This window comes from Heterodontus francisci, chromosome 4, assembly GCF_036365525.1.
Source record: "Heterodontus francisci isolate sHetFra1 chromosome 4, sHetFra1.hap1, whole genome shotgun sequence".
NCBI classification, from domain to species: domain Eukaryota; kingdom Metazoa; phylum Chordata; class Chondrichthyes; order Heterodontiformes; family Heterodontidae; genus Heterodontus; species Heterodontus francisci.
The window spans coordinates 89,369,347-89,394,404 of NC_090374.1; the positions used below are offsets into that span (position 1 = coordinate 89,369,347).

At 45.3% G+C, this 25,058-nt stretch overlaps 1 protein-coding gene across 10 annotated transcripts in view; it reads left to right on the plus strand.

Moving 5' to 3' along the window:
• apc (APC regulator of WNT signaling pathway) overlaps positions 1-25,058 on the plus strand; it is a 263,447-nt gene that overhangs the window by 215,677 nt on the left and 22,712 nt on the right. For all 10 annotated transcript variants that reach the window (XM_068029831.1, XM_068029833.1, XM_068029832.1 and 7 more), the window contains one exon: positions 1,982-2,077. In XM_068029831.1, the coding sequence (XP_067885932.1) occupies positions 1,982-2,077 (96 nt within the window). The remainder of the gene's footprint in view (positions 1-1,981; positions 2,078-25,058) is intronic.

A 25,058-nucleotide genomic window follows, 5' to 3' on the forward strand; every position in this document is an offset into this window, starting at 1 on the left:
TGCTATTAGTATGAGGAAAAGTGTGATCTGTACAATACCATGTCTGTTTTCTTTTGTGTTTAAAAATCGGTCCTAATATTTGACAGATTTAAACAGAAGTATTAACATTATTATGTCTGCACCAAGTTCTAAACACTATCACCCTGCACCCAACCACCCCTTGCCTTCCCCAGTGTACAAGTTGTAGCTAGCAGCGGGCATCTACCAATGCTGCTCTGTGACTGCTTGTTGAAAGGATACATTAGCATGCTGTGAACTGATTTGCCCTTTTTTGTTCCTTCTTGTGGGAAGATGGCTGGCAGGGATAAAAAGGAGCTTTAAACTTTGTCATTTAAGCCATAATGACCTAGTTCTATGGCACTCTGTGTTAAGATCTGTCTTTGAAGTCTAGACAAAAATATTTCCTATCGTTGACCGGCCTTTCTATCTTTAAACATAACTTACCCACCTCTCCCCAACTTCCATCTAGGATGCTGCAATAGGCTATAAAAATGTCGTAAAAAGTGCCAAATTGAACCTCCTTATGACTGTAATATCAGAACATGAATATCAGATTTAACAATACCCTTCACAGGAATGCATGGCTGAAGATAAGCAGATGGCCCTATATATCCAAGCTAAATTGCTGTCTTATAATGCACTTCGGTATAAGTATCCCTCTGATTCCATGAAGACCAACCAAGATCTCCTTCTGTTGATGCAAAGACATATGATCAGCAGAGTTCAAACCCCTTCATCATGGAATAAAATGTTATACAAAAGCCTAGTGACATTTCAGCCCATAAAACCGATTGTGTTATCTCTACAATGAACATAAGCCTACAAATGTCAAAACTGCAGTACTGGAGGGCCTGGTATGCTTATTGGGGTTTATAGTCTGTTTGGTGAGATCATTACTAAGTGCAATCAGAATCTTTTACTTCAGGATCTCTAATCAACATTTAATTCACAAGTATAGTACCCCTTTGTCTCTTGTTCGTAGAAGACAGTGTTAATTAAAGATCTTCCACAAGCTTTCAAACTGTAGAGATAGTTCCTGCTGATCAAGATAGCTGGCATTTTTCTTCTTTATTTGTTTAAATCATCAGTGGGAAAAATCATCAGTGGGAAGGTGAGAACTGTCTTTTAAAGAATGTATGTTGTTTACACTACTCAATATGCCATCTGCAGCAAAGAGGAAGACCGTTTACTTTTACACCCCTGTACTCTGAAACCAGCCATTTAACTTAGCCTTTGGAGCCAGGTGACTACTCCTGATGGTCATTTGGATCTGAAACAGTGCATTGTGTAAATATTTTATTTTCAGTCTACCCATCATTAGCAGTTTGCTAGGCATTTGTGACGTGCTTGATTATTGTATGTGTTTATGCAATGAAAGCTGTACTTTATTTTCTGCATTTTATAGTTAGCACTTAAGTTGAGTATTATCATATGTGTTCATTTAATTAGTATAAGACGTTTTAGAATGATAAACTATGAGCACAGAAAGAGAACATTTTGGCTTATTGTGTTTTAGTACCGTGACATCCTCATAAGCCTCAAATTAAATTTCAGTGTTCAACTTCCTTAAGTATTGGTATATTAGCAGTGCTAGTTTAAAAAATGTAGAAGTGCTCACCAGCCAATTAATGTAAATGGACTGGCCAGTAAATAAATGGAAAATACTGACCCCAGTATCTAGTATAATTTTAAAAATTTGAATTATTCTCTGCACAGCTATATGCTATATCAAGCAAAACAAATATTTTAACTACATTAATCTTATTCAGTAACAGAAAATGTAACCTCGCATCATGCTTTTGTTCTAAAATGGTACAGTACACGAGCTAAGTTTTTTTGCTAAAGTTGATTTTAATTGACTTCAATGATTTCTAGAGTTTATGTTTAGAAGTTACATGATAATATTGAAATAGTGAAAATAAAACAAAGAAATTTAAATTGCTTCCAGTTTAAGGTTTATGTATGCATTATATTGCTATAGTGCCATCTCCAGTGGAACACCAGATTTGTCCTGCAGTGTGTGTACTTATGAAGCTTTCGTTTGATGAGGAGCACAGACATGCAATGAATGAACTAGGTAAGCTATGCCAATCTTGTCTACTAGATCGGAGAGTGTACTTGCCATATTCTGTACTAATTGATATATTCAAAAATTGCTTGCACCAGAACTTTAGTGGCTTTAGTATTACTTTAGTGGCCCTTGGCAGGAAAAATTGCAGTGTCCTAGAAATTGCATCCTATTGTTGGACTCCAAATCAGAGTGCCATAGATTTGATTTTTAACTTTAGAATATTTGTGACAATGTGCTATATTGATGGTGATGGGGGAGGGCGTGGAGGAGAGAAGGCAAATAGAGCAAGGACCTGGCAGAATTGAATCCTACTCCACAGAAATATGCCTTAAATTAATGTAAGCAAATGTCAAGATGGTGGTATGAGACGCTAGTTCAGCCTCAGCTGGAGTATCACGTCCAGTTCTGGCCACCGCACATTATGAAAGATGTGAGGGCATTGGAGAGAGTACAGAAAAGATTCACGAGAATGGCTCCAGGGATGAGGAACTTGAGTATGAAGATAGATTGGGGAAGTTAAGACTGTTTTCCTTGGAGAAGAGAAGGCTGAGAGGTGATTTGATAGAGGTATTCAAAATCATGAGGGGTCTGGACAGAGTAGATAGAGAGAAACTGTTCCCAGTCGTGAAAGGATCGAGAACAAGAGGGCACAGATTTAAAGTATTTGGTAAGAGAAGCAAAAGTGACATGCGGAAAAACTTTTTCACGCAGTGAGTGGTTAAGGTCAGGAATGCACTGCCTGATAGTGTTGTGGAGGCAGGTTCAACTGAAGCATTCAAAAGGGAGTTAGACTGTTATATGAAAAGGAAGAATGTGCAGAGTTATGGGGAGAAGGCAGAGGAATGGAACTGAGTGAAGTGCGCTTTCGGAAAGCCAGTGTGGGCATGATGGCCGAATGACCTCCTGCACTGTAACAATTCTGTGATTCTGTGGTGGTGAAAATTATGACCTCTGCCATCGACACTTCCAAGTTGCAGCTCAAGAAGGAATTGACATTATTAAAGATAAGTAAAAAGAGGCAAAACTTAAGAGTAATAAATAAGTATTGTGATTTGTGACCTGTTAGCGTCAGCTGTTGGCACTGTAATAAAGTGGTGGCTTAGCTTGTTTTACTGCACAATTTTATTCTGTATGTTTCTGGGCGGCAGAGTGGCGCAGTGGTTAGCACCGCAGCCTCACAGCTCCAGCGATCCGGGTTCAATCCTGGGTACTGCCTGTGTGGAGTTTGCAAGTTCTCCCTGTGTCTGCGTGGGATTCCTCCGGGTGCTCCGGTTTACTACTCTCTGAGTAAAGAAACTACCTCTGACATCTGTCCTATATCTATCACCCCTCAACTTAAAGCTATGTCCCCTCGTGTTTGCCATCACCATCTGAGGAAAAAGACTCTCACTATCCACCCTTTCTAACCCTCTGATTATCTTATATGTCTCTATTAAGACAACTCTCCTCCTCCTCCTCTCTAACGAAAACAACCTCAAGTCCCTCAGCCTTTCCTCGTAAGACCTTCCCTCCATACCAGGCAACATCCTAGTAAATCTCCTCTGCACCCTTTCCAAAGCTTCCACATCCTTCCTATAATGCGGTGACCAGAACTGCACGCAATACTCCAGGTGCGGCCGCACCAGAGTTTTGTACAGCTGCAGCATGACCTCGTGGCTCCGAAACTCGATCCCCCTACTAATAAAAGCTAACACACCATATGCCGCCTTAACAGCCCTATTAACCTGGGTGGCAACTTTCAGGGATTTATGTACCTGGACACCAAGATCTCTCTGCTCATCTACACTACCAAGAATCTTCCCATTAGCCCAGTACTCTGCATTCCTGTTACTCCTTCCAAAGTGAATCACCTCACACTTTTCCGCATTAAACTCCATTTGCCATCTCTCAGCCCAGCTCTGCAGCCTATCTATGTCCCTCTGTACCCGACAACATCCTTTGGCACTATCCACAACTCCACCGACCTTCGTGTCATCCGCAAATTTACTAACCCACCCTTCTACACCCTCATCCAGGTCATTTATAAAAATGACAAACAGCAGTGGCCCCAAAACAGATCCTTGCGGTACACCACTAGTAACTAAACTCCAGGATGAACATTTGCCATCAACCACCACCCTCTTGTCTTCTTTCAGCTAGCCAATTTCTGATCCAAAGCACTAAATCACCTTCAATCCCATACTTCCGTATTTTCTGCAATAGCCTACCGTGGGGAACCTTATCAAACGCCTTACTGAAATCCATATACACCACATCCACGGCTTTACCCTCATCCACCTGTTTGGTCACCTTCTCAAAAAACTCAATAAGGTTTGTGAGGCACGACCTACCCTTCACAAAACCGTGCTGACTATCGCTAATGAACTTATTCTTTTCAAGATGATTATAAATCCTATCTCTTATAACCTTTTCCAACATTTGACCCACAACCGAAGTAAGGCTCACAGGTCTATAATTACCAGGGCTGTCTCTACTCCCCTTCTTGAACAAGGGGACAACATTTGCTATCCTCTAGTCTTCCGGCACTATTCCTGTCAACAATGACGACATAAAGATCAAGGACAAAGGCTCTGCAATATCCTCCCTGGCTTCCCAGAGAATCCTAGGATAAATCCCATCTGGCCCAGGGGACTTATCTATTTTCACACTTTCCAAAATTGCTAACACCTCCTCCTTGTGAACCTCAATCCCATCTAGCCTAGTAGTCTGTATCTCAGTATTCTCCTCAACAACATTTTCTTTCTCTACTGTAGATACTGACGAAAAATATTCATTTAACGCTTCCCCTATCTCCTCTGATTCCACACACAACTTCCCACTACTATCCTTGATTGGCCCTAATCTAACTCTAGTCATTCTTTTATTCCTGATATACCTATAGAAAGCCTTAGGGTTTTCCTTGATCCTATCCGCCAATGACTTCTCGTGTCCTCTCCTCGCTCTTCTAAGCTCTCCCTTTAGATCCTTCCTGGCTAGCTTGTAACTCTCAAGCGCCCTAACTGAGCCTTCACGTCTCATCCTAACATAAGCCACCCTCTTCCTCTTGACAAGCGCTTCAACTTCTTTAGTAAACCACGGATCCCTCGCTCGACAACTTCCTCCCTGCCTGACAGGTACATACTTATCAAGGACACGCAGTAGCTGCTCCTTGAATAAGCTCCACATTTCGATTGTGCCCATCCCCTGCAGTTTCCTTCCCCATCCTCCGCATCCTAAATCTTGTCTAATCGCATCATAATTTCCTTTCCCCCAGCTATAATTCTTGCCCATCGCTAAGGTAAACCTAACCAAATTGTGATCACTATCACCAAAGTGCTCACCTACATCTAAATCTAACACCTGGCCGGGTTCATTACCCAGTACCAAATCCAATGTGGCATCGCCCCTGGTTGGCTTGTCTACATACTGTGTCAGAAAACCCTCTTGCACACACTGGACAAAAACTGACCCATCTAAAGTACTCGAACTATAGTATTTCCAGTCAATATTTGGAAAGTTAAAGTCCCCCATAACAACTACCCTGTTACACTCGCTCCTATCGAGAATCATCTTCGCTATCCTTTCCTCTACATCTCTGGAACTATTCGGAGGTCTATAGAAAACTCCCAACAGGGTGACCTCTCCTCCTGTTTCTAACCTTGGCCCATACTACCTCAGTAGACGAGTCCTCAAACGTCCTTTCTGCCGCTGTAATACTCTCCTTGATTAACAATGCCACACCCCCCCCCCCCCCCCCCCCCCCCTCTTTTACCATCATCTCTGTTCTTACTGAAACATCTAAATCCCGGAACTTGCAACATCCATTCCTGTCCCTGCTCTACCCATGTCTCCGAAATGGCCACAACGTCGAGATCCCAGGTACCAACCCATGCTGCAAGCTCACCCACCTTATTCCGGATGCTCCTGACGTTGAAGTAGACACACTTTAAACCAAGTTCTTGCTTGCCAGTGCCCTCTTGCGTCTTTGTAACCTTATCCCTGACCTCACTACTCTCAACATCCTGTACACTGGAACTACAATTTAGGTTCCCATCCCCCTGCTGAATTAGTTTAAACCCCCCCAAAGAGCACTTAGCAATAGGATAGGATTAGTATAAATGGGTGGTTGATGGTCGGCACAGACTCGTTGGGCTGAAGGGCCTGTTTCAGTGCTGTATCTCTAAACTAAACTGTAAGAAAGTGACTCAATTGTTCATGTCAATTATGTGTGAAGATTGAACCTTGCTTAGTGTCATGACCTTGCCTGCAGAAAATGTTATGCTTTAAAATATTATACACTAGATTAGCGTTGTAAGAAAACTGTCTAAAAGTACTAATTAGGATCTCCTTTGACCAGTGCTAAAAGGGGGGAAAAGTCAGTTAGCTATTCGCTGTGTGATGTGAGAGCGGTTAATTGCTAAGTGCACAGCTGTCACAGAAGCCCCTAAAGAATTGATAGTCTTGGTTTCTGGTCCCTCAGCATACTTATGCATGTGACAAAAGTATCTTGACTCCTATTTATGTGCACATGCATACATCAAAGCTAACACATGTATTTAACAGGAAAGACAAGTTTAAACTAAGACTCTTAGTTTTCAGGGACATATCGATCTATAAAGAAGGTCGGATACGACCATCAGGCCCATCTGTAAAATTCTTCTCTGACATCTTCAGTAAATCAGCTAAAATTATAGAAGACTGCAGTTTCCATAAACCCTTGCAATTGCAACTTCATAGTTTGCCTTCTTTAGTTAGAAATTGCACCCATCAAGATCCGGCTAAGTTCCCTTTTAAGGCCTGTGATCAACCCATACCCACCGTGGCCTGGATTTTGCGGTCAGCAGCCAAGGAATGGCCCTCTCATTCACTACATATATAGTTTCCCACAGATTCCGGGGTCTTTTGAGTGGCAACTTGCTGTCTTTGGGAATCTGGTTCCGCGTGGCACCCTCTACAGGGGATATGTGACGTGTGCGCTGGGCAAACAACAGTGTTGCTCCTCAACCAATCAGATTCAGGTATTCACAGAGAAATGGGGCTGGATTTTCATTCTGGGGGTGGGAAACAGGAACTGGGTCTGATTTTGGGTCAGAAACCTGCCTCCTGTGCGAAGCTGATTCAGATTGCAATTTTCAGATGGATAAGCCCTGTCAAAGCCAGTGGGATTGAAAATGGCAGTGGGCAGATCAAGTGTGGGGCTCATGTCGACTTCCACAGCAGCCATCACTGAGACTGCTGGTTATCCTAAGGGAGAAATCTGCCTTCCACGGAACCAGAGGGAAGCGAGATATCACAGGGGAGCTGGAGGCCTGGCACTAGGGGTAGAGCAGAACCTCGCTTCATCGATGCCCACCTGGATCTAATGCTGGAGGCCTTGAGGGAGAGGAAGGAGTTCCTCTTTCCAGAGGGTGGCAGGAGGAGGCCACCTTGTCATGCAGCAGGGGTACCACTCTGTTCAGTGATACCCTGTTCTGCCCCCTCTTCCTGCTCCTCCTCCAATGAGCTGTTTCCTTCAGGACCTCACTGTCCTCAAGGTCCACACCTCTCTTGAAAGCCATGTTTTGGAATGCACAGCAGATCACCACAATGATCGAGATCCTTGCAGGAAGGTATTGGAGGGTGCCACCTGTCTTCCCAGGCACCAGAATCGCATCTTCTGAAAACCGATGGCCTGCTCAATGGTTGGCCTCCAGAGCAGGTAGCATTGGTTATTTCGCCTCTGTCTGGGGCTGCTGTAGTGGAGTCAGTAGCCATCTCTTCAAGGGATTTTCCTTATCTCTTTGGATCCATCCATGCATTTTGGGGGATGGTGTGAAGTACCAAGATAGCCTGGACTGGCAGAGGATGAAGGAGTCATGGCAGCTGCCAGGAAAATGAGCGCACACATGGAGAGAGCTCTTGGGGTCATGGACTAGTTGGATATTAAGGGAGTGGAAAAGCCCTTCCTGTTGATGGGTCACTGGCCAGTCACTGGGTGCCTTGATGACCACATGGGTGCGTGATGATGTCCTGCAACTGGGGGGATCCAACAATGGAGGCTGAACCCAGTACCCTCTATGACTGCGCATGCCCATTCATGTCAAAGTGGTTGTAGACCCCTATCCTGAAAATTACATCCATGACCTGCCTGATGACCTGAGGAGCTGCCGACTTCAAGATGCCACAGCTGATCCCTGGAACAACCCGGTTGCATAGAAATTCAGGCTGATGGAGGCCTTGACGGCTGCAGGTAGGGGACTGCCATGGGAGACATGAGGCCTCTGGTCATTGCGGATCAGCGCACAGGACTGAGACCATCTGCCTGGGTAGCACAGCTTCCAGCGGCACTGATGTTCTGTCATTTGCAGATAGCTGACTCTTGGGCTGTGCACCCAATGTCTTGGGTATCACCTTCATCCCCTTGCAGCCCCCCCCCCCCCCCCCCCCCCCGCAGCTGACATCCTGCTGTGCAGGAGGTTGTACCTGCTGCAGCTCACCCTGATTACTCTGTCCAATGTCGGAGTAGCCTGTATCCATCTGAAGTCCTTCAGCTGGGCTTTGTACGTTCACCAGGCCTTCCCCCAGCAACCCCAGTTGCCGCTGTGATGCCAGTGGGCTCACGTCCCTCTCTGGTTTCCTGCCATTTACCAATGAGAAATTCCAGCTGCAGCAGTAGCTGCACTGAGGCACATGTGAAGCAGCTGAGCTTTATTTGCTGCCTCTGTTTTATTTCAGTCAGCCCTTCCCATAGTCCTCATGGCCTTCCACACTGTTCACGTCTTCAAACCCTGTCGTATTCTCCCCCCACCCCCTCCCCCCCAAACCGGCGTCTTCTCCGTTCCAGCCTTCAAAAATTGTGAACTGATGCTGAGAACTCAGTTAATGAGCTCAACAGGCACTTAATTGGAGGCTGCCCCTGACCCATTCCCTTGCAACCGGCATGGCATCATGTTGCTGAGGAGGCAGGTCCCAGTGCTGACCTCCATGAACGTGATCATCAAATCGCGCTCACCTCCGTTCCTGCACCCATGCAGTCTAAACCAGAAAGTATAAATTGTTCAAACATCCAAAGAAAGCAAAATAAAGTGAGGGAAAGAAAGTGAGATTAAGAGAGATGAGAGATAGAAAGGAAAAGTTAATTTTTAAAAAATATTTTACAATAATTAAATTCTGACAATCAGATCCTACACATGTAAAATTAAATTTTCAATGCCAGAGAGGTTGTTTGGCAGTAATTGAGACTTATCACGCCTTTAAAGACTCAGTTACCCCTGAATGTCCAGCCTTAACTTTTTCTGGTGTATTTAATGGGTAACTAGTGGGTCAATACAGCAACTTCATGCCCTTTTAGGGCTTTTACTGCTGAGTATTGGCGAGGTACCAGTGGAGCGCAGCTTGTGGAGGAGCAAGGCAAATTGGACAGCAACTTGCTGATTTCTGCTTTTTATCCCGTGTGTACGAACTCTGAAGGTTGCTGTCTGATTTGCTGCATAATAACAGTGAGTGCTGTTAGCTTCTCGGTTATTCTTCACACAAAATCCAGGCCAATATGTTCAGGTTGTCTGATCAAGAGGTTGATGACTGTCTCTGAATATAAATACTCCCTGGCTTTTAATCTAAATGCAAGAACTTGCATTTATATAATGCCTCTCCAGATCTCCGGAAGTTCCAAAGCTATTTATAGCCAATGAAGCACTTTTGAAGTGTAGTCACTGTTGTAATGGAGGGAATCTAGCTCTCTGTCTACATGTTGTAAATTTATCTCCCCTAGTCCTTACTTGTGCATCTCATAATCTATTCAACTTGTCCCATTCCCAAATATAGACATAGAAAACCCTCATATGATCTAAGTGATGGCTTGTCCATTGTTGTCCGTAATAACCGCAATAATTTATCTCCAATTAATACAGGCTACACTTTGCTATTTCATGTGTCCCAGTGGCTCCCTTCTAAAGACTAGTGGTCATCTCCTGCACAAATATTAGAGTTTCCCATGATAATGAGCTAGACCTTTCTACGAACCTGTGAGATGACAAGCTTTAAATCTTCATTGAATTAATTTTTGGTTTCAGCTGAGTTTGTCAAGGTTTGTCCACAGGTATTAATAATGATGCATACCTCTTGGGTAACAATGAAAGTCTCATAGTCATAAGACTGTCACTAACTCCTTTAGAGGAAGACTTTCAAGCTTAGATAGCATGTTAGGTTTCACAGCATTCCCAAGCCCAGGTGCTTTAGGTTCCTGTATGGAGTTCCCTATCCAACAACAACAATTTGCCTTTAACATAAAACATCCCAAGGCTCTTTACAGTAGCTTTATCAAACAAAATTTGATATCCATGCCACATGAGATATTCGGGCAGATGACAAAAGCTTGGTCAAAGAAGTCAGTTTTAAGGAATGTCTTAAAGGAGGAAAGAGCTGTGGAGAGGTTTGCTGAAGAATTCCAGAGCTTGGGGCCTTGGCAGTTGAAGGCATGGCCACCAATGGTGAAGCAATTAAAACCAGGGATGCCCAAGAAGCCAGAATTGGAGAAACACCGGCATCTCGGAGGATTGCAAGGTTGAAGGAGATTACAGAAATGGGGAGGAGCCAGGCCATGGAGCGAAAACCAGATGAGAATTTTAAAATTGAGACGTTGCTTAACTGGGCGACAGGATCGGTCAGCAAGCATAGAGATGATGGGTGAACTGGACTTGGTGGGAGTTAGGATACAGGCAACAGAGTTTTGGATGACCTCAAGTTTACGGAGGGTAGAATGTGGAAGGCTGGCCAGGCATACGTTGGAATAGTCAAGTATAGAGGTAACAAAAGGGATGGCTGGGGGTTTCGGCAGCAGATGAGCTGAAGCAGGGCTGGTGTTGGGAAATATTAGAGGTGGAAATAGGTGGTCTTAGTGATGGTACGGATACATGGTCAGAAGCTCATCTTGAGATCAAATATGACACCAAGGTTGCTAACAGTCCGGTCAGCCTCAAACAGTTCCCAGGGAGAGGGATAGAGCTAGGGAACGGAGTTGGTTACAGGGATGAACACAATGGTCTTTGGTCTTCCTAATACTTAGTTATCTATCCAGAAGAAGGCTCTTCAGGTGACCACCTTCAGCTAAGCAGATTTTGTTGAGAGTGGCAGTGTCACTATTCTACTTCCCAAACACTCATCATAATTCTTCCTTTAGGTCTACTGAAGGTCTACTTATTGACTGTGTCCTGGAGTTTTCCCATAGTCCTAGCTACTGTATTTAGGTGCTCACTACTCTTATTTCAACCAATTATGTGAAATTCCTATCAGATGCAATAAACTGACCAGGAGTTGGTGAAGCAGGCATTCTTTAGGGTATCGATTCTAGCCCCTTTTTCATGTTATAGCAGTGAACTGCCAGTGTGCAGGTTTGCAACTACAACTTGAAATCCACACCTGCTACTTTGCCACTAGCCATCTTCACATGACTTTGGGAAGTGGTGTAGTGGTGAACTTAAATTCCATACACACATTAGAATCATTTACAGCACAGAAGGAAGCCCAGAATGCCAGGATACATAATGTTTGGTCATGCAACTGCAATGGACATCCGGTTATCTATGATATTGTGGTGACTTGAAGCATCTTTCCAGCACTGTAAGTTGCATGTTTGTTTGGTGTTGCATCATGCCCCTTAGGTGTAACTGCACAAAAACTGATGTGCTGCAATCAGAGATCATTAGAGTATGCAAAGGAGAAGATGCTCAAGATTTTAGCCTACAACAACAACAATTATATAGCACCTTTAACATTCTAAAACATTTCAAGGCACAGTTATGAATCAAAATTTGACACCGAGCCACATAAGGCAATCATGGAGCAGATGGTCCAAAGCTTGGTTAAAGAGATGGGGTTTTAAGGAACGTCTTAAAGGAGGAAAGAGCGGTGGAGAGGTTTGGGGAGGGAATTCCGGAGCTTGGGGCCTAGGCAGCTGAAGGCACAGCCACCCTTAGTGGAGCAATTAAAATTGGGGATGCTCAAGAGGCCTGAATTAGAGGACTGCAGATATCTCTTAGGGCTCGAGAAGATTACAGAGATGGAGAGGGGTGAGGCCATGGAGGGTCTTGAAAACAAGGATAAGCATTTTAAAATCGAGGCATTGCTTGACCGGGAGCCAATATAGGTCTGGGAGCACGGGAGATGCATGACCGAGACTTGGCACGTGCAAGGACGCTGGCAGCAGAGTTTTGGATGAGCTCTAATTTATGGAGGGTTGAATTTATTTTTATTCGTTCATGGGATATGAGCGTCGCTGGCTAGGCCAGCATTTATTGACCATCCCTAATTGTCCTTGAGAAGGTGGTGGTGAGCTGCCTTCTTGAACAGCTGCAGTCCTTGGGTTGTAGGTACATCAATAGTGCTGTGAGGGAGGGAGTTCCAGTATTTTGTGGGAGGCCAGCCAGGATTGTGTTGGAATCGTCAAGCCTAGAGGTAACAGAGGCATAGATGAGGGTTTCAGCAGCAGATGAGCTGAGGCAGGGGTGGAGCCTACATTAAACTGTCTTCTCACAAATAGCTGCTTGCAATAAATTAAACCAATATATTAATGCCTATACAACAGCAGGATGCCTTGAATTTCTGCTATCACCACTATTAAATGATTTTGCAGCACTTATTGACCAAAATTACTCGGATGTCTATGTTGGTTGTACAAAGTTTTGCAATGCATATACTAACAAATTCTCCATTACATGCAGTGAGGCAAAATGGCGCATTGTCCGTTGCTACTATTGTGGATATGATTGGTTGAAACAGCCAATTTATTTACGAAGCTTGCCCATGATGTACCTACTATACATCTGAAATGTAAAAGCATTTACTGATCATGACCATCTTACCCCAGAGAAAACTACATGTTATCAGGGGCACAGTTAGTCATTGGATAAACTTTTAGCAGACTGAAATCACAGCAGAGATGTCTTTTGTGGCAAAATAGCATTGATGCATTTTTGTTCATAATGACTGCTGGTTGTTGTGTGCAATGCAAGTGAATCAGGGCATTGTTAAGGCCACACCTGGAGTACTGGGTGCAGCTTTGGTGTCCTTACTTAAGTAAGGACTTGCTGCTCCTAGAAGGAGTGCAGCAAAGGTTCACTAGACTCATTCCTGGGATGAAGGGATTTGTCCTATTAAGAGAGATTGATTAGGCTAGGCCTATATTCCCTGGATTTGAAGAGTTAGTGGTGATCTAATTGAAACATATAAACTTCTTAAGGGACTTGACAGGGTAGATGCTGAAAAAAATTTTCCCCTGGCTGAGTAATGAAGAACATGGGGTTACAGTCTCAGAATAAGGGGTCGCCCATTTAGGACTAAGATGAGGAGAAATTTCTTCACTTAAAGGTTTGTGAAACTTTGGCATTCTCTCCCCATAGAGCTGTGGATGCTCAGTCTTTGAGTATATTCAGGGCAAAGGTCGATAGATTTTTGGGTACTGAGGGAATTAAGAGATATGGGGATAGTGCAAGAATGTGTTGCGGTAGAAGATCAGCCATAATCTTACTGAATGGTGGAGCAGGCTGAAAGAGCCAAATGGTCTACTATTTTCTTGTGTTTTTATAAGCCAACAGTGTGCTAACAGCAGATGAAAGGTATTGCCACAGAAATTCGACCAACCACCTTCAGTAAATGAATGACATAAGTGATGCATATGGGTGCCATTTGCATTACACTTGGGCAATGAAGCCACACCTGCAAATACCATTCACATTTTATTGTGCGTGTGTTCTATGGTCATATTTGTTATACATCTCCACTAATGGAACAAACAGCCATATGAGTGCTTTCAGTTTCTTTGCAGTAGACCATTAGGGAAGAAACATAATTTGTTACTTTGTTAGTGTATTAACCAAGCAATTTAATAATTCGATTTCCAACGGGAATTGCCTAGTGTATTTCATAAGATTTGCTGGTTACTTCACAGTGGTTTCTGGTGAGGTTTATATTTTTGAAATTACTTCACTTAGATTCATTTTCAACTCTTCATATAATAGCAACAAAGGGCTGGATTTTAACAGCCCCCTGACGTCGGGGGTCGTGGTGGTGGGGCCTGGAAAATACCTCCGAGTGAGGCCCGCCACGGGCCTCGACGCCGGGAAGGTCCCGCCTAATATTACTGCCGACAGCGAGGTCTTCGGGCAGCCACCCACCCCCACCACTCGGTGACGGGACCATCACTAAAATATGTTAATTTATGAAAATCTAGGAATAATTACTTCGCTTGTTGCGCCGGCCGTCCCGCTTCCATATTCCTGTCAGTGGTCGGCACTCCGGCGATGCCCAATCTCCAAATGGAAATCCAATGCGGGACACTGTTGGGGCGGGGTCGAAGGTGAAAGTTAAAGTTCTGGGGGGAAGGTCCAGGTACATAAACCCTGAAAGTTGCTACCCAGGTTAATAGGGCTGTTAAGAAGGCATATGGTGTGTTAGCCTTTATTAGTAGGGGGATCGAGTTTCAGAGCCACGGGGTCATGATGCAGCTGTACAAAACTCTGGTGAGGCCGCACCTGGAGTATTGCGTGCAGTTCTGGTCACCGCATTATAGGAAGGATGTCGAAGCTTTGGAAAGGGTGCAGAGGAGATTTACTAGGATGTTGCCTGGTATGGAAGGAAGGTCTTACGAGGAAAGGCTGAGGGACTTGGGGTTGTTTTCGTTAGAGAGAAGGAGGAGGAGAGGTGACTTAATAGAGACATACAAGATAATCAGAGGGTTAGATAGGGTGGATAGTGAGAGTCTTTTTCCTCGGATGAGGATGGCAAACACGAGGGGACATAGCTTTAAGTTGAGGGGTGAAAGATATAGGACAGATGTCAGAGGTAGTTTCTTTACGCAGAGAGTAGTAGGGGCGTGGAACGCCCTGCCTGCAACAGTAGTAGACTCGCCAACTTTAAGGGCATTTAAGTGGTCATTGGATAGACATATGGATGTAAATGGAATAGTGTAGGTCAGATGATCGGCGCAACATCGAGGGCCGAAGGGCCTGTACTGCGCTGTAATATTCTAATTCTAATAAGTGGCAAGTAACATTTATGGGACACAAGTGACAGGCAATGACCATTTCCAACAAGAGGGCATCTAACCTCCTCCCCTTGACATTAGCATTGCCGAATCCCCCAGCATCAACATCCCAGGGTGTCTCCATTGGCCAGAAACTTAACTGGGCCAGTCACACACATACTGTGGCTACAAGGCCTGGTCAGAGGCTGGGAATTCTGTCATGAGTGACTCACCTGACACTCAAGCATTTCCACCATCTAAAAGGCACAAATCAGGAAATCAAGCACCGGGGCAGCAGTGTGAACCATCTACAAGATGCACTGCAACAACTTGTGAAAGTTCCTTCGACAGCACCTCCCAAACCGGCAACCTCTACCATCTAGTAGGACAAGGGTAGCAGGCACATGGAAAAACCACCAACTCAATCACACACTGTCCTGACTTGGAAACATATTGCAATTCCTTCATCGTCTCTCAGTCAAAATCTTGGAACTTCATACTTAACAGCACTGTGGGAGTACCTTCATGGCACAGACAGCAGTGTTTGAAGAAGGCAACTCACCACCACCACCTTCTCAAGGACAATTAGGCATGGGTGATAAATGCTGGCCTTGCCAGCGATGCCCACATCCCATGAACGAATAAAAGAAAAGTATATATACTTCTGAGTGCTGCTGTTAAACCCCCATATGTGTCAAAGACTGGGGTTTGCACACAATGCCTTCCTTCCCTTACATAGATGCACCATTGCACCCCGCCAGCCAACCATGTGCACCAGAAGCAGTTCTGATTAGTCCAACTTCCGCTCTCAGAAATCAGCAGGAATTTAAACATCCCATGCTGTGCAGACATCGTCCTATACAAAATTATATAGGTATATCGTTTTTTTTTTACTTTTAAACCGAAATTAGCTGAACTTTTTTAAAATTTTAAAGGAATTCTGAGTTTTGATGCAGGTTGCATCAATGGCTGTTCTCAGCAAGCTTGTCTTCCTTATGACCCCCTATCGTTTGCCACCCCCTTCAGTTTGGAAACCTCTGCTCTACCCAATCCCAAGTGCTATTTTGGCATGTTGATTCACTTTTGGACAGGAAGGAGAGATGCATGAATATGCAGCAACAAATGATCATCGCAGAAGTTTGTAAAATTCATGCTACGTGCATATTGCTAAGCGTGAAACCTTTAAGCAGGAATTACACATGAAGCACCATTGTGGAGCTTATTATAATAAGAATAACACATTGGGAGTTACAATTTGCAGAAAACTTCATTAACACTTTGCAAACTATACTGTCTGCTAAAAGTAAAAAAAAAAGTAACATTTATTTGCTACTAATTCAGAAATAAACTTCAAACTGGAGGCAAAGTACTTTGGAAATCTCATCTGCAGATGAGGCAGCAAAATCTGTTACCCGTTTAAACTGGGTGTTAATGGTATGTGATTTTTGCCATCTTGCAATCATTGTGACAAGACATGAAGATCAAGCATGTTCAATATATATTCATGCATCCACATTCTAGGAATATAAATAGAGTTGCAGTGTATTCTACCTCTAGTCTGAAACATCTAACTGCCAGTGATACAAATTCACGGCTGATGTCAGTCACTCCCTTATGCAGTCTGGTCGCTTGCTGATCATAGAATTTAACTTCCATTGCCTGACACCTTTTAGTATAGTATCAGGATACAGAAGGGTAATAACGAAACACCCTTGTGTTTCGGCCTAGATCTCTATGTTTTACACATCTGTACTCCTTCAATGTCTCAGAAGATGGAACGAGATGAAATTCGGTTTAATCCATAAGGGGCTTTATTGTAGAGTAGAAAAAACATTCAGAATACGGAGGATGATGAGAGACACTTAATGCAATCAGTATGACAACTACCTGCGTAATATAAGGAAAATAAAGAAAGTGTATATGTCACCCACACTGGTGAATCATCTAATTTCACATAAAAACATAGAATCAATAATGCTTACAGCACAGAAGGAGGCCATTGGGACTGTCGTGTCCATGCTGGCACTCTGCAAGAGCAGCTAAACTAGTGCCACTCCCCTGCCTTTCCCCGTAGCCCTACAAATTTTTTCTCTCCAGATAATTATCCAGTTCTCTTTTGAAGGCCTCAACTGAATCTGCCTCCACCATACTAAGGCAGTGAATTCCAGATCCTAACCACTCGCTGCGTAAAAAAGGCTTTTCCTCATGTTACTGTTGCTTCTTTTGCCAGTCACCTTAAATCAGCGTCCTCTGGTTCTGGATCCTTTAGCCAATGGGAACAAATTCTCCCTATGTACTCTGTCCAGCCCCATCATGATTTTGAACACCTCTATCAAATCTTTTGATCTCTTCTCCAAAATAAGCAGTCCCAGCTGCTCCATCCTATCCAGGAAATTGAAGTTACTCACCCCTGGAACCATTCTCATGTGAATCTTTTCTGCATCCTTTCTAATGCCTTAATATCCTTTCGAAAGTGTGATGACCAGAAATGGAAACAGTGCTGCTTTCAAGGCCAAACCGGTGTTTTGTACAGGTTTATCATAACTTCCTTGCTTTTGTACTCTATGCCCCTGCTTATAATGCCTAGGATACCATATCCTTTTATTAACCGCTTTCTCAACCTATCCTGCTACCTTCAATGATTCCTTCAGAAAAACAAACATGTACAGCTACTCTCTCTTTCCTGTCACTCAGCCAATTTTGTTTTCATGCTGCTACTGTCCTGTTTATTCCATGGGCTCTAACTTTGCTGCCAAGCCTGTTATATGGCACTTTATCAAATGCCTTTGGAAGTCCATGTACATCACATCAACCACATTCCCTCCATGAACCCTCTCTGTTACCTCAGCAAAAAAGTCCAGCAAGTTAGTTAAACACAACTGACCCTTAACAAATCCATGCTGGCCTTCCTTAATCCACATTTGTCGGTGACTACCAATTTTATCCCGAATTATAGTTTCTAAAAGTTATCCCACCACTGAGGTTAAACTGACTGGCCTGTAGTTGCTGGGCTTGCCCCTGCATCCTTTTTTGAACAAGGGTGTAACATTTGCAATTCTCCAGTCCTCGGCAGCACCACTGTGTCTAAAGAGGATTGGAAGATTATGGCGAGTGCCTCCGCAATTTCCACCCTTACTTCCCTAAGTATCCTTTGATGCATCTCATCCGGTCCTGGTGACTTATCAACTTTAAGTACAGCTCACCTATCTAATAATCAATTTTTAGCCCATCCAGTGTCTCAACTACCTCTTCTTTCTCCGTGACTTGGGCAACATCATTTTCCTTGGTAAAGACAGATGCAAAGTACTCATTTAGTCATTTAGTACATCAGCCATGCCCTCTGTCCCCATGCGTAAATCCTCCATTAGGTCCTTAATTGGCCCCACTCCTCCCTTTACCACCTTTTTACTATTTATATGCCTACAGTAGACTTTAGGATTCCCTTTTATGTTGGCTGCCAGTCTCTTTTCACTTCTTTGTTTTTTCACTTGCCCTCTGAACCTTCTATATTCAGCCTGGTTCTCAATTGTATTATGCACCTGACATCTGTCATATGCACCATTTTTCTGCTTCGTCTTCCTCTTTATATTTTTCGACATCCAGGGAGCTCTGGATCTGTTTGCCCTAACTTATCCGCTCGTGAAAATGTAATTTGACTGTACCCAAGCTATCTCCTCTTTTAAAATAACAGATTATTCTGTTGCAGTTTTGCCTTCCAGTCTTTGATTCCAGTTTAATTGAACCAGATCTGTTCTCTATTGAAGTTTTTTTTTAATTCTTTCATGGGATGTGGGCATTGCCAGCAAGGCCAGCAGTTGTTGCCCATCCCTAATTGCCCTTGAGAAGGTGGTGTGAGCTGCCTTCTTGAACCGCTATAATCCATCTGGTGTGGGTGCATCCACAGTGCTGTTAGGAAGGGAGTTCCAGGATTTTGATCCAGCGATGAAGGAACGGCGATATATTTCCAAGTCAGGATGGTGTGTGACTTGAAGGGGAACCTGCAGTTAATGGTGTTCCCATGCATCTGCTGTCCTCGTCCTTCTAGGTGGAAGAGGTTGCGGGTTTGCAAGGTGCTGTCGAAGAGGCATGGTGAGTTGTTGCAGTGCATCTTGTAGATGGTACACACTGCTGCCACTGTGTGTCGGTGGTGAATGGGGTGCCAAACGAGCGGGCTGATTTGTCCTGGATGGTGTTGAGCTTCCTGAGTGTTGTTGGAACCGCACTCATCCAGACAAGTGGAGAGTATTCCTTCACATTCCTAACTTGTTCCTTGTAAATGGTGGACAGGCTTTGGGGAGTCTGGAGCTGAGTTACTCGCTGTAGAATTCCCAGTCTCTGGCCTTCTCTTGTAGCCACCTTATTGATGTGGCTAGTCTAGTTCAGTTTCTGGTCAGTGGTAACCGCTCTGGATGTTGATAGTGGAGGATTCAGCAATGGTAATGCCGTTGAATCTCCAGGGGCAATGGTTAAGTTCTCTCTTATTGGAGATGGTCATTGCCTGGCACTTGTGTGGCACAAATGTTACTTGCCACTTACCAGCCCAAACCTGAATATTGTCCAGGTCTTGCTGCATATGGATACAGACTGCTTCCATATCTGAGGAGTTAAAAATGGTACTGAACATTGTGCAATCATCAGCGAACATCCCCACTTCTGACCACCTAGTGGAGCGAAGGTCATTGATGAACCAGCTGAAGATGGTTGGGCCTAGGACACTATCATGAGGAAACTCCTGCAATGTCCTGGGGCTGAGATGATTGGCCTCTCAACAACCACAACTGTCTTCCTTTGTGCTAGGTATGACACCAACCAGTGAAGAGTTTTCCCTTTGATTCCAATTGAATTCAGTTTGGCTAGGGCTCCTTGATGCCATACTTGGTCAAATGCTGCCTTGATGTCCGGAGCAATCACTCTCAACTCCCCCAATTAATTATCTTTACTCTGGATGGCTCCTTGTTTTCTTTCGCTAACCTATACCTTATGATACTATGGTCACAGTCCTCTAAATGTTCCCCTCCTGCCAATTGACTCAATTGACCCACCTCATTCCCCAGAACCAGATCCAGCAATGCCTCCTTCCTCGTTGGACTGGAAACATACTGACGTAGAAAATTCTGAACAAATTCTAGAAACTCTTGTCTCTAACCGCCTTTTACACTATTGCTATCCCAGTCTACTGTTTAGTAGACCAATACTTGGAATGGGCAGGTTGTCTTCTGAGGAAAGGTTGGACAGGCTAGGCTTGTATCCGTTGGAGCTTAAATGAGTTAGAGGCGACTTTATTGAAACATGTAAGATTCTGAGGGGTCTTGACAGGGTGGATGTGGGAAAGATGTTTCCTCTTGTGGGAGAATCTAGAACTAGGGGTCAGTGTTTAAAAATAAGGGGTCGTCCATTTAAGATAGAGATGAGAATTTTTTTTCTGTCAGATGGTCATGAGTCTTTGAAACTCTCTCTTCCTCAAAAGGCGGTGGAAGCAGATTCTTTTCTTAAGGCAGAGATAGATAGATTCCTGATAAACAAAGGGATGAAAGGTTATTGGGGGTAGGCAGGAATGCAGAGTCGAGGTTACAGTCAGATCAGCCGTGATCTTGTTGAATGGCGGAGCAGGCTCGAGATGCCGTGTGGCCTACTCCTCCTTATTCGTATGTTCATATGTATGATGTTCAGTCTATATTAGGATAATTGAAGTTCCCCATTATAACTACTCCTACACTGTTTGGGATCTTCTTCTCCCTGCTGCTCTGTCATGCGTCCAAGTCTTCAGAAGAAGGAATTTTCCTCCACACAAGATCAGGTGGCAGGTTGTTCAACCTTGCCCGTCTAAGAGTGAAGACCAAAGTACGGAAAGTCCTCATCAAGGAACTCCTCTTTGCTGACGATGCTGCATTAACATCTCACACTGAAGAGTGTCTGCAGAGACTCATCGACAGGTTTGCAGCTGCCTGTACCGAATTTGGCCTAACCATCAGCCTCAAGAAAACGAACATCATGGGGCAGGATGTCACAAATGCCCCATCCATAAATATCGGCGACCACACTCTGGAAGTGGTTCAAGAGTTCACCTACCTAGGCTCAACTATCACCAGTAACCTGTCTCTCGATGCAGAAATCAACAAGCACATGGGAAAGGCTTCCACTGCTCTGTCCAGACTGGCCAAGAGAGTGTGGGAAAATGGCACACTGACACAGAACACAAGTCTGAGTGTATCAAGCCTGTGTCCTCAGTACCTTGCTCTACGGCAGCGAGGCCTGGACAACGTACGTCAGCCAAGAGCGACGTCTCAATTCATTCCATCTTCGCCACCTCCGGAGAATCCTTGGCATCAGGTGGCAGGACCGTATCTCCAACACTGATGTCCTCGAGGCGGCCAACATCCCCAGCATATACAGCCTACTAAGCCAGCGGCGCTTGAGATGGCTTGGCCATGTGAGCCGCATGGAAGATGGCAGGATCCCCAAGGACACATTGTACAGCAAGCTCGTCACTGGTATCAGACCCACCGGCCGTCCTTGTGTCCGCTTCAAAGACATCTGCAAACGCGACATGAAGTCCTGTGACTGATCACAAGTCGTGGGAGTCAGTTGCCAGCGATCGCCAGAGCTGGCGGGCAAGCATAAAGGTGGGGCTAAAGTGTGGCGAGTGGAAGAGACTTAGCAGTTGGCAGGAAAAAAGTCAGAAGCGCAAGGAGAGAGCCAACTGCGTAACAGCCCTGTCAACCAATTTTATCTGCAGCACCTGTGGAAGAGTCTGCCACTCTAGAATTGGCCTTTATAGCCACTCCAGGCGCTGCTTCACAAACCACTGACCACCTCCAGGCACTTACCCATTGTCTTTCGAGCCAAGGAGGCCAAAGAAGATGATGATAATTCTTGCAGCTCTCTGTAATTTCCTTGCAAATTTGTTCCTCTATATCCTTTCTCCTGCTGGTGTATGGAATACCCCCAGCAACGTAATGGTACTCCCACTGTTTCTTAGCTCTAACTGAACAGATTCTGTCCTTCACCCCTTTAGGACACTCTCTCTGTCCAGCACTGTAATATTTTCCTGAATCAATACAGCTACCTCTCCTCCTTTCCGACCTTACCTGAACACCTTGTATCCAGGAATATTTAGTTTCCAGCCCTGCCCTTTTTTGGAACCAGGTCTCCATTGTCGCCACTTCGTATTTCTCTGTGGCTATCTGCACCTGCAGCTCCCCAACCTCATATACCACACTCTGCACATTCGTAGACATGCACAGTACACCTAATTTAGACCTTATTACATTCCCTCTTACACTGATCTCATAGCCTTACCGTTTCCTACTCTAGTACTGTCTCTCCCAATTCTCTGTGTGACTTGGTTTTCCTTTCTCAATTTACCTCCTGTTTCCCACACCCCTGACATATTAGTTTAAACCCTCCTCAATAGCACGAGCAAATCGCCCCACATAGATATTAATCCTGGCTTTATTTAGGTGCAGCCTGTACAGGTCCCATCTCCTCCAGAACAGATCCCAAGGTCCCAGGCATCTGAAGCCCTCTTTCCTGCAACATCTCTCCAGCCAGGTATTCATCTGGTCTATCCTTCTGTTTCGGTACTCACATGCATGGTACTGGGAATATTCTGGAAAGTCTTACCTTTGAGGTATTGCTTGCTGGTTTCTTTTATAGCTCCCTAAATTCTGCCTGCAGGAGTCATCGCTGTTTCTACCTATGTTGTTGGTACCAATATGGACCTTCAGAGGGCTCTGCAGTTGCTCCATGACATCCTTGACCCTGGCACCTTATGGTCACAGGAAGGATTAAATCATGAAATGGGAAATAAACGTGACATACAGGAAGTTTAAACTTTTATATTCAGACATAATTCAGTCCCCAAGTTGAAGTCGTACATTCCGTCCTTTTATTTAAAGGCTGCATTTGCTGACAACACTACTGCTGGGTGGCGCTGCTGTGGCACATGCGCAAATGCAGCATGTGCCACTAAAACGTCTCAGACTGCGACTTTAGGCGGCTGCCAGGACTAAAGATGGCGCTGTTCAAATAATCACACGGAGGCAACCTAACAAACACATGGCAGCACACAATGGCCAGAGTGAGAGAGCAAGCGGGCCGGGGAGGGGGGGGGAGCGGAGCAGGCTGGGGACGGGGGACGAGCGGAGTGGGCCTAGGGGGAGCGGAGCAGCCGGGGAGCGGGCGAGCCAACGGGCCGGGGATGGGGGGGGAGCGGAGTGGCCGGAGAGAGCAGCGAGGGGGAGCGGAGCGGCCGGAGAGAGAGCAGCGAGGGGGAGCGGAGCGGCCGGAGAGAGAGCAGCGGGGTGGGGGGGGAGTTAGGAGGAATATGTTTTTCTGCGCATGCGCCATAAATTTGTAACAGCAAAAGACGTACCAGCCGGTCCCCACACCCGGCGATACCAAGGTCTTCGGCCGCTCGCTCCCCGCGGCTCTCTACGGCCTCTCGCTTTCGGCCCCCTCCATCCAGCCGCAGATCCCCCATCCAGCCGCTTTCTCCCCTACTTCCCAACTGTACTTCAGGCATTGCAGCTGTCTGGTCTCTGCCTTTTGCATCCCCCTCTTCAGGCACTTCTGAATTTCACTCCCTCCCACGACACCCCCACTCCCCCCACCCCCTCTACCTCCCACCCTTCTCTCCCTCCCCCCTCTCCCCCCTTACTCCCCCACCTCCCCCTCTAGCCCAACTCCCCCCACCCCCCTCTATCCCCCCCTCCCACCTACCCCTCTACCCCATCGCCCTCCGCGCCCCCCCCCCCCCTTGCAAGGACCACACCACAGTTGAATATCTGAAGTACAGTTGCAAAGTCGGGAAAATAGCATCAAAAACCTCAACAATTCCTGGTTTAATTATTGAGAAATTTTATTAAGTACATGAAGCATTCGAGGCACTGCTGTGCATGGATACATGAGTGTTGTGTCGCCAGCATTCCCCTGAGACAGGCAGGCCGAGTCTCTGCTATGCACAACTGAAGAGATTGTTCCTGGAGAGCCTTGTGGTGAATGAGCGCTTGGCTCTCTATTCCACTACTGTATTGTCCATGTGAAGAAGGCAAAGTCACAAGAGTCTGAGCTCAGTCTATTCATGGTGAATGTTCCCCAAGGGCATCCCAATGTGCGCTCCCACTTCATCCATAAATGCAAGGTTCCTTTCCACATCCTGACAAGCTCTGCAGCATGATCCAGGCAGGCGTATGTATGGTCCATCAGCTCTTTAGGCCAGGGGGTGAAACGCTCAGGATCCATGGACTGTGGCACATGACTGATGTCCATTCGTGGCCACCTCCATCCGAAGGTGCCTCCAGCCAATTGTTGGGCAAATTAATTGGCTCCATCTCATCAGCCAGTCCTTGCTGCCAGCGGAGAGTCTGTTGCCGCAGCCAGTCCAGTTTCCGTATGAATGATGCCGTTCCACTCTGCAGAACGGCCTGTTGTAGGTGATACAATTGATCTGAAAGCAAGTGGTATTTTTCATTGTAGCTGAGGGGCCTTGGCTGTTCCTCTGTAATCACAATGGCAGCAGCCATGCCTGTCCTTGTGGGTGTCTGAGATGCACGCCAGCGGCAGTTGGGGGCAAGCCTCTCCAAAGACAGACCGAGATGCCTCTGCACAACAATAGCATGTTTGCAGGGCAACAAAGTCTGAATGGAGAAGATGCAGCTGCAGGTAGCCTGGCCGTCATGTATCTGCAGTGTGTACTGTTTGGCACCAGAAATCACAGTCACTGTGCCTTTGTCCTGCTGCTTGACATTTACTTGATGAATATGGCTATGATCCTGATGCATCAGCTTCACAGCGTGACTGGTGAATCCTGTGTAAAATGATTGTAGATCTGCTGGTGCCTCTGCAATGCACTTGAAAGAGGCTCCCTGCAGGAATGTGGGATAGGAGCTCTCCCGATCCAGGACACTATTGTGGAAGATCAGCGCTGAGATGCATTCCTTCATGGATGAAGAGGAGTGGAGCAGGTGCTTTATCTTGCCATTCTCTGACTCAATGCGATTGTTGGTGTTC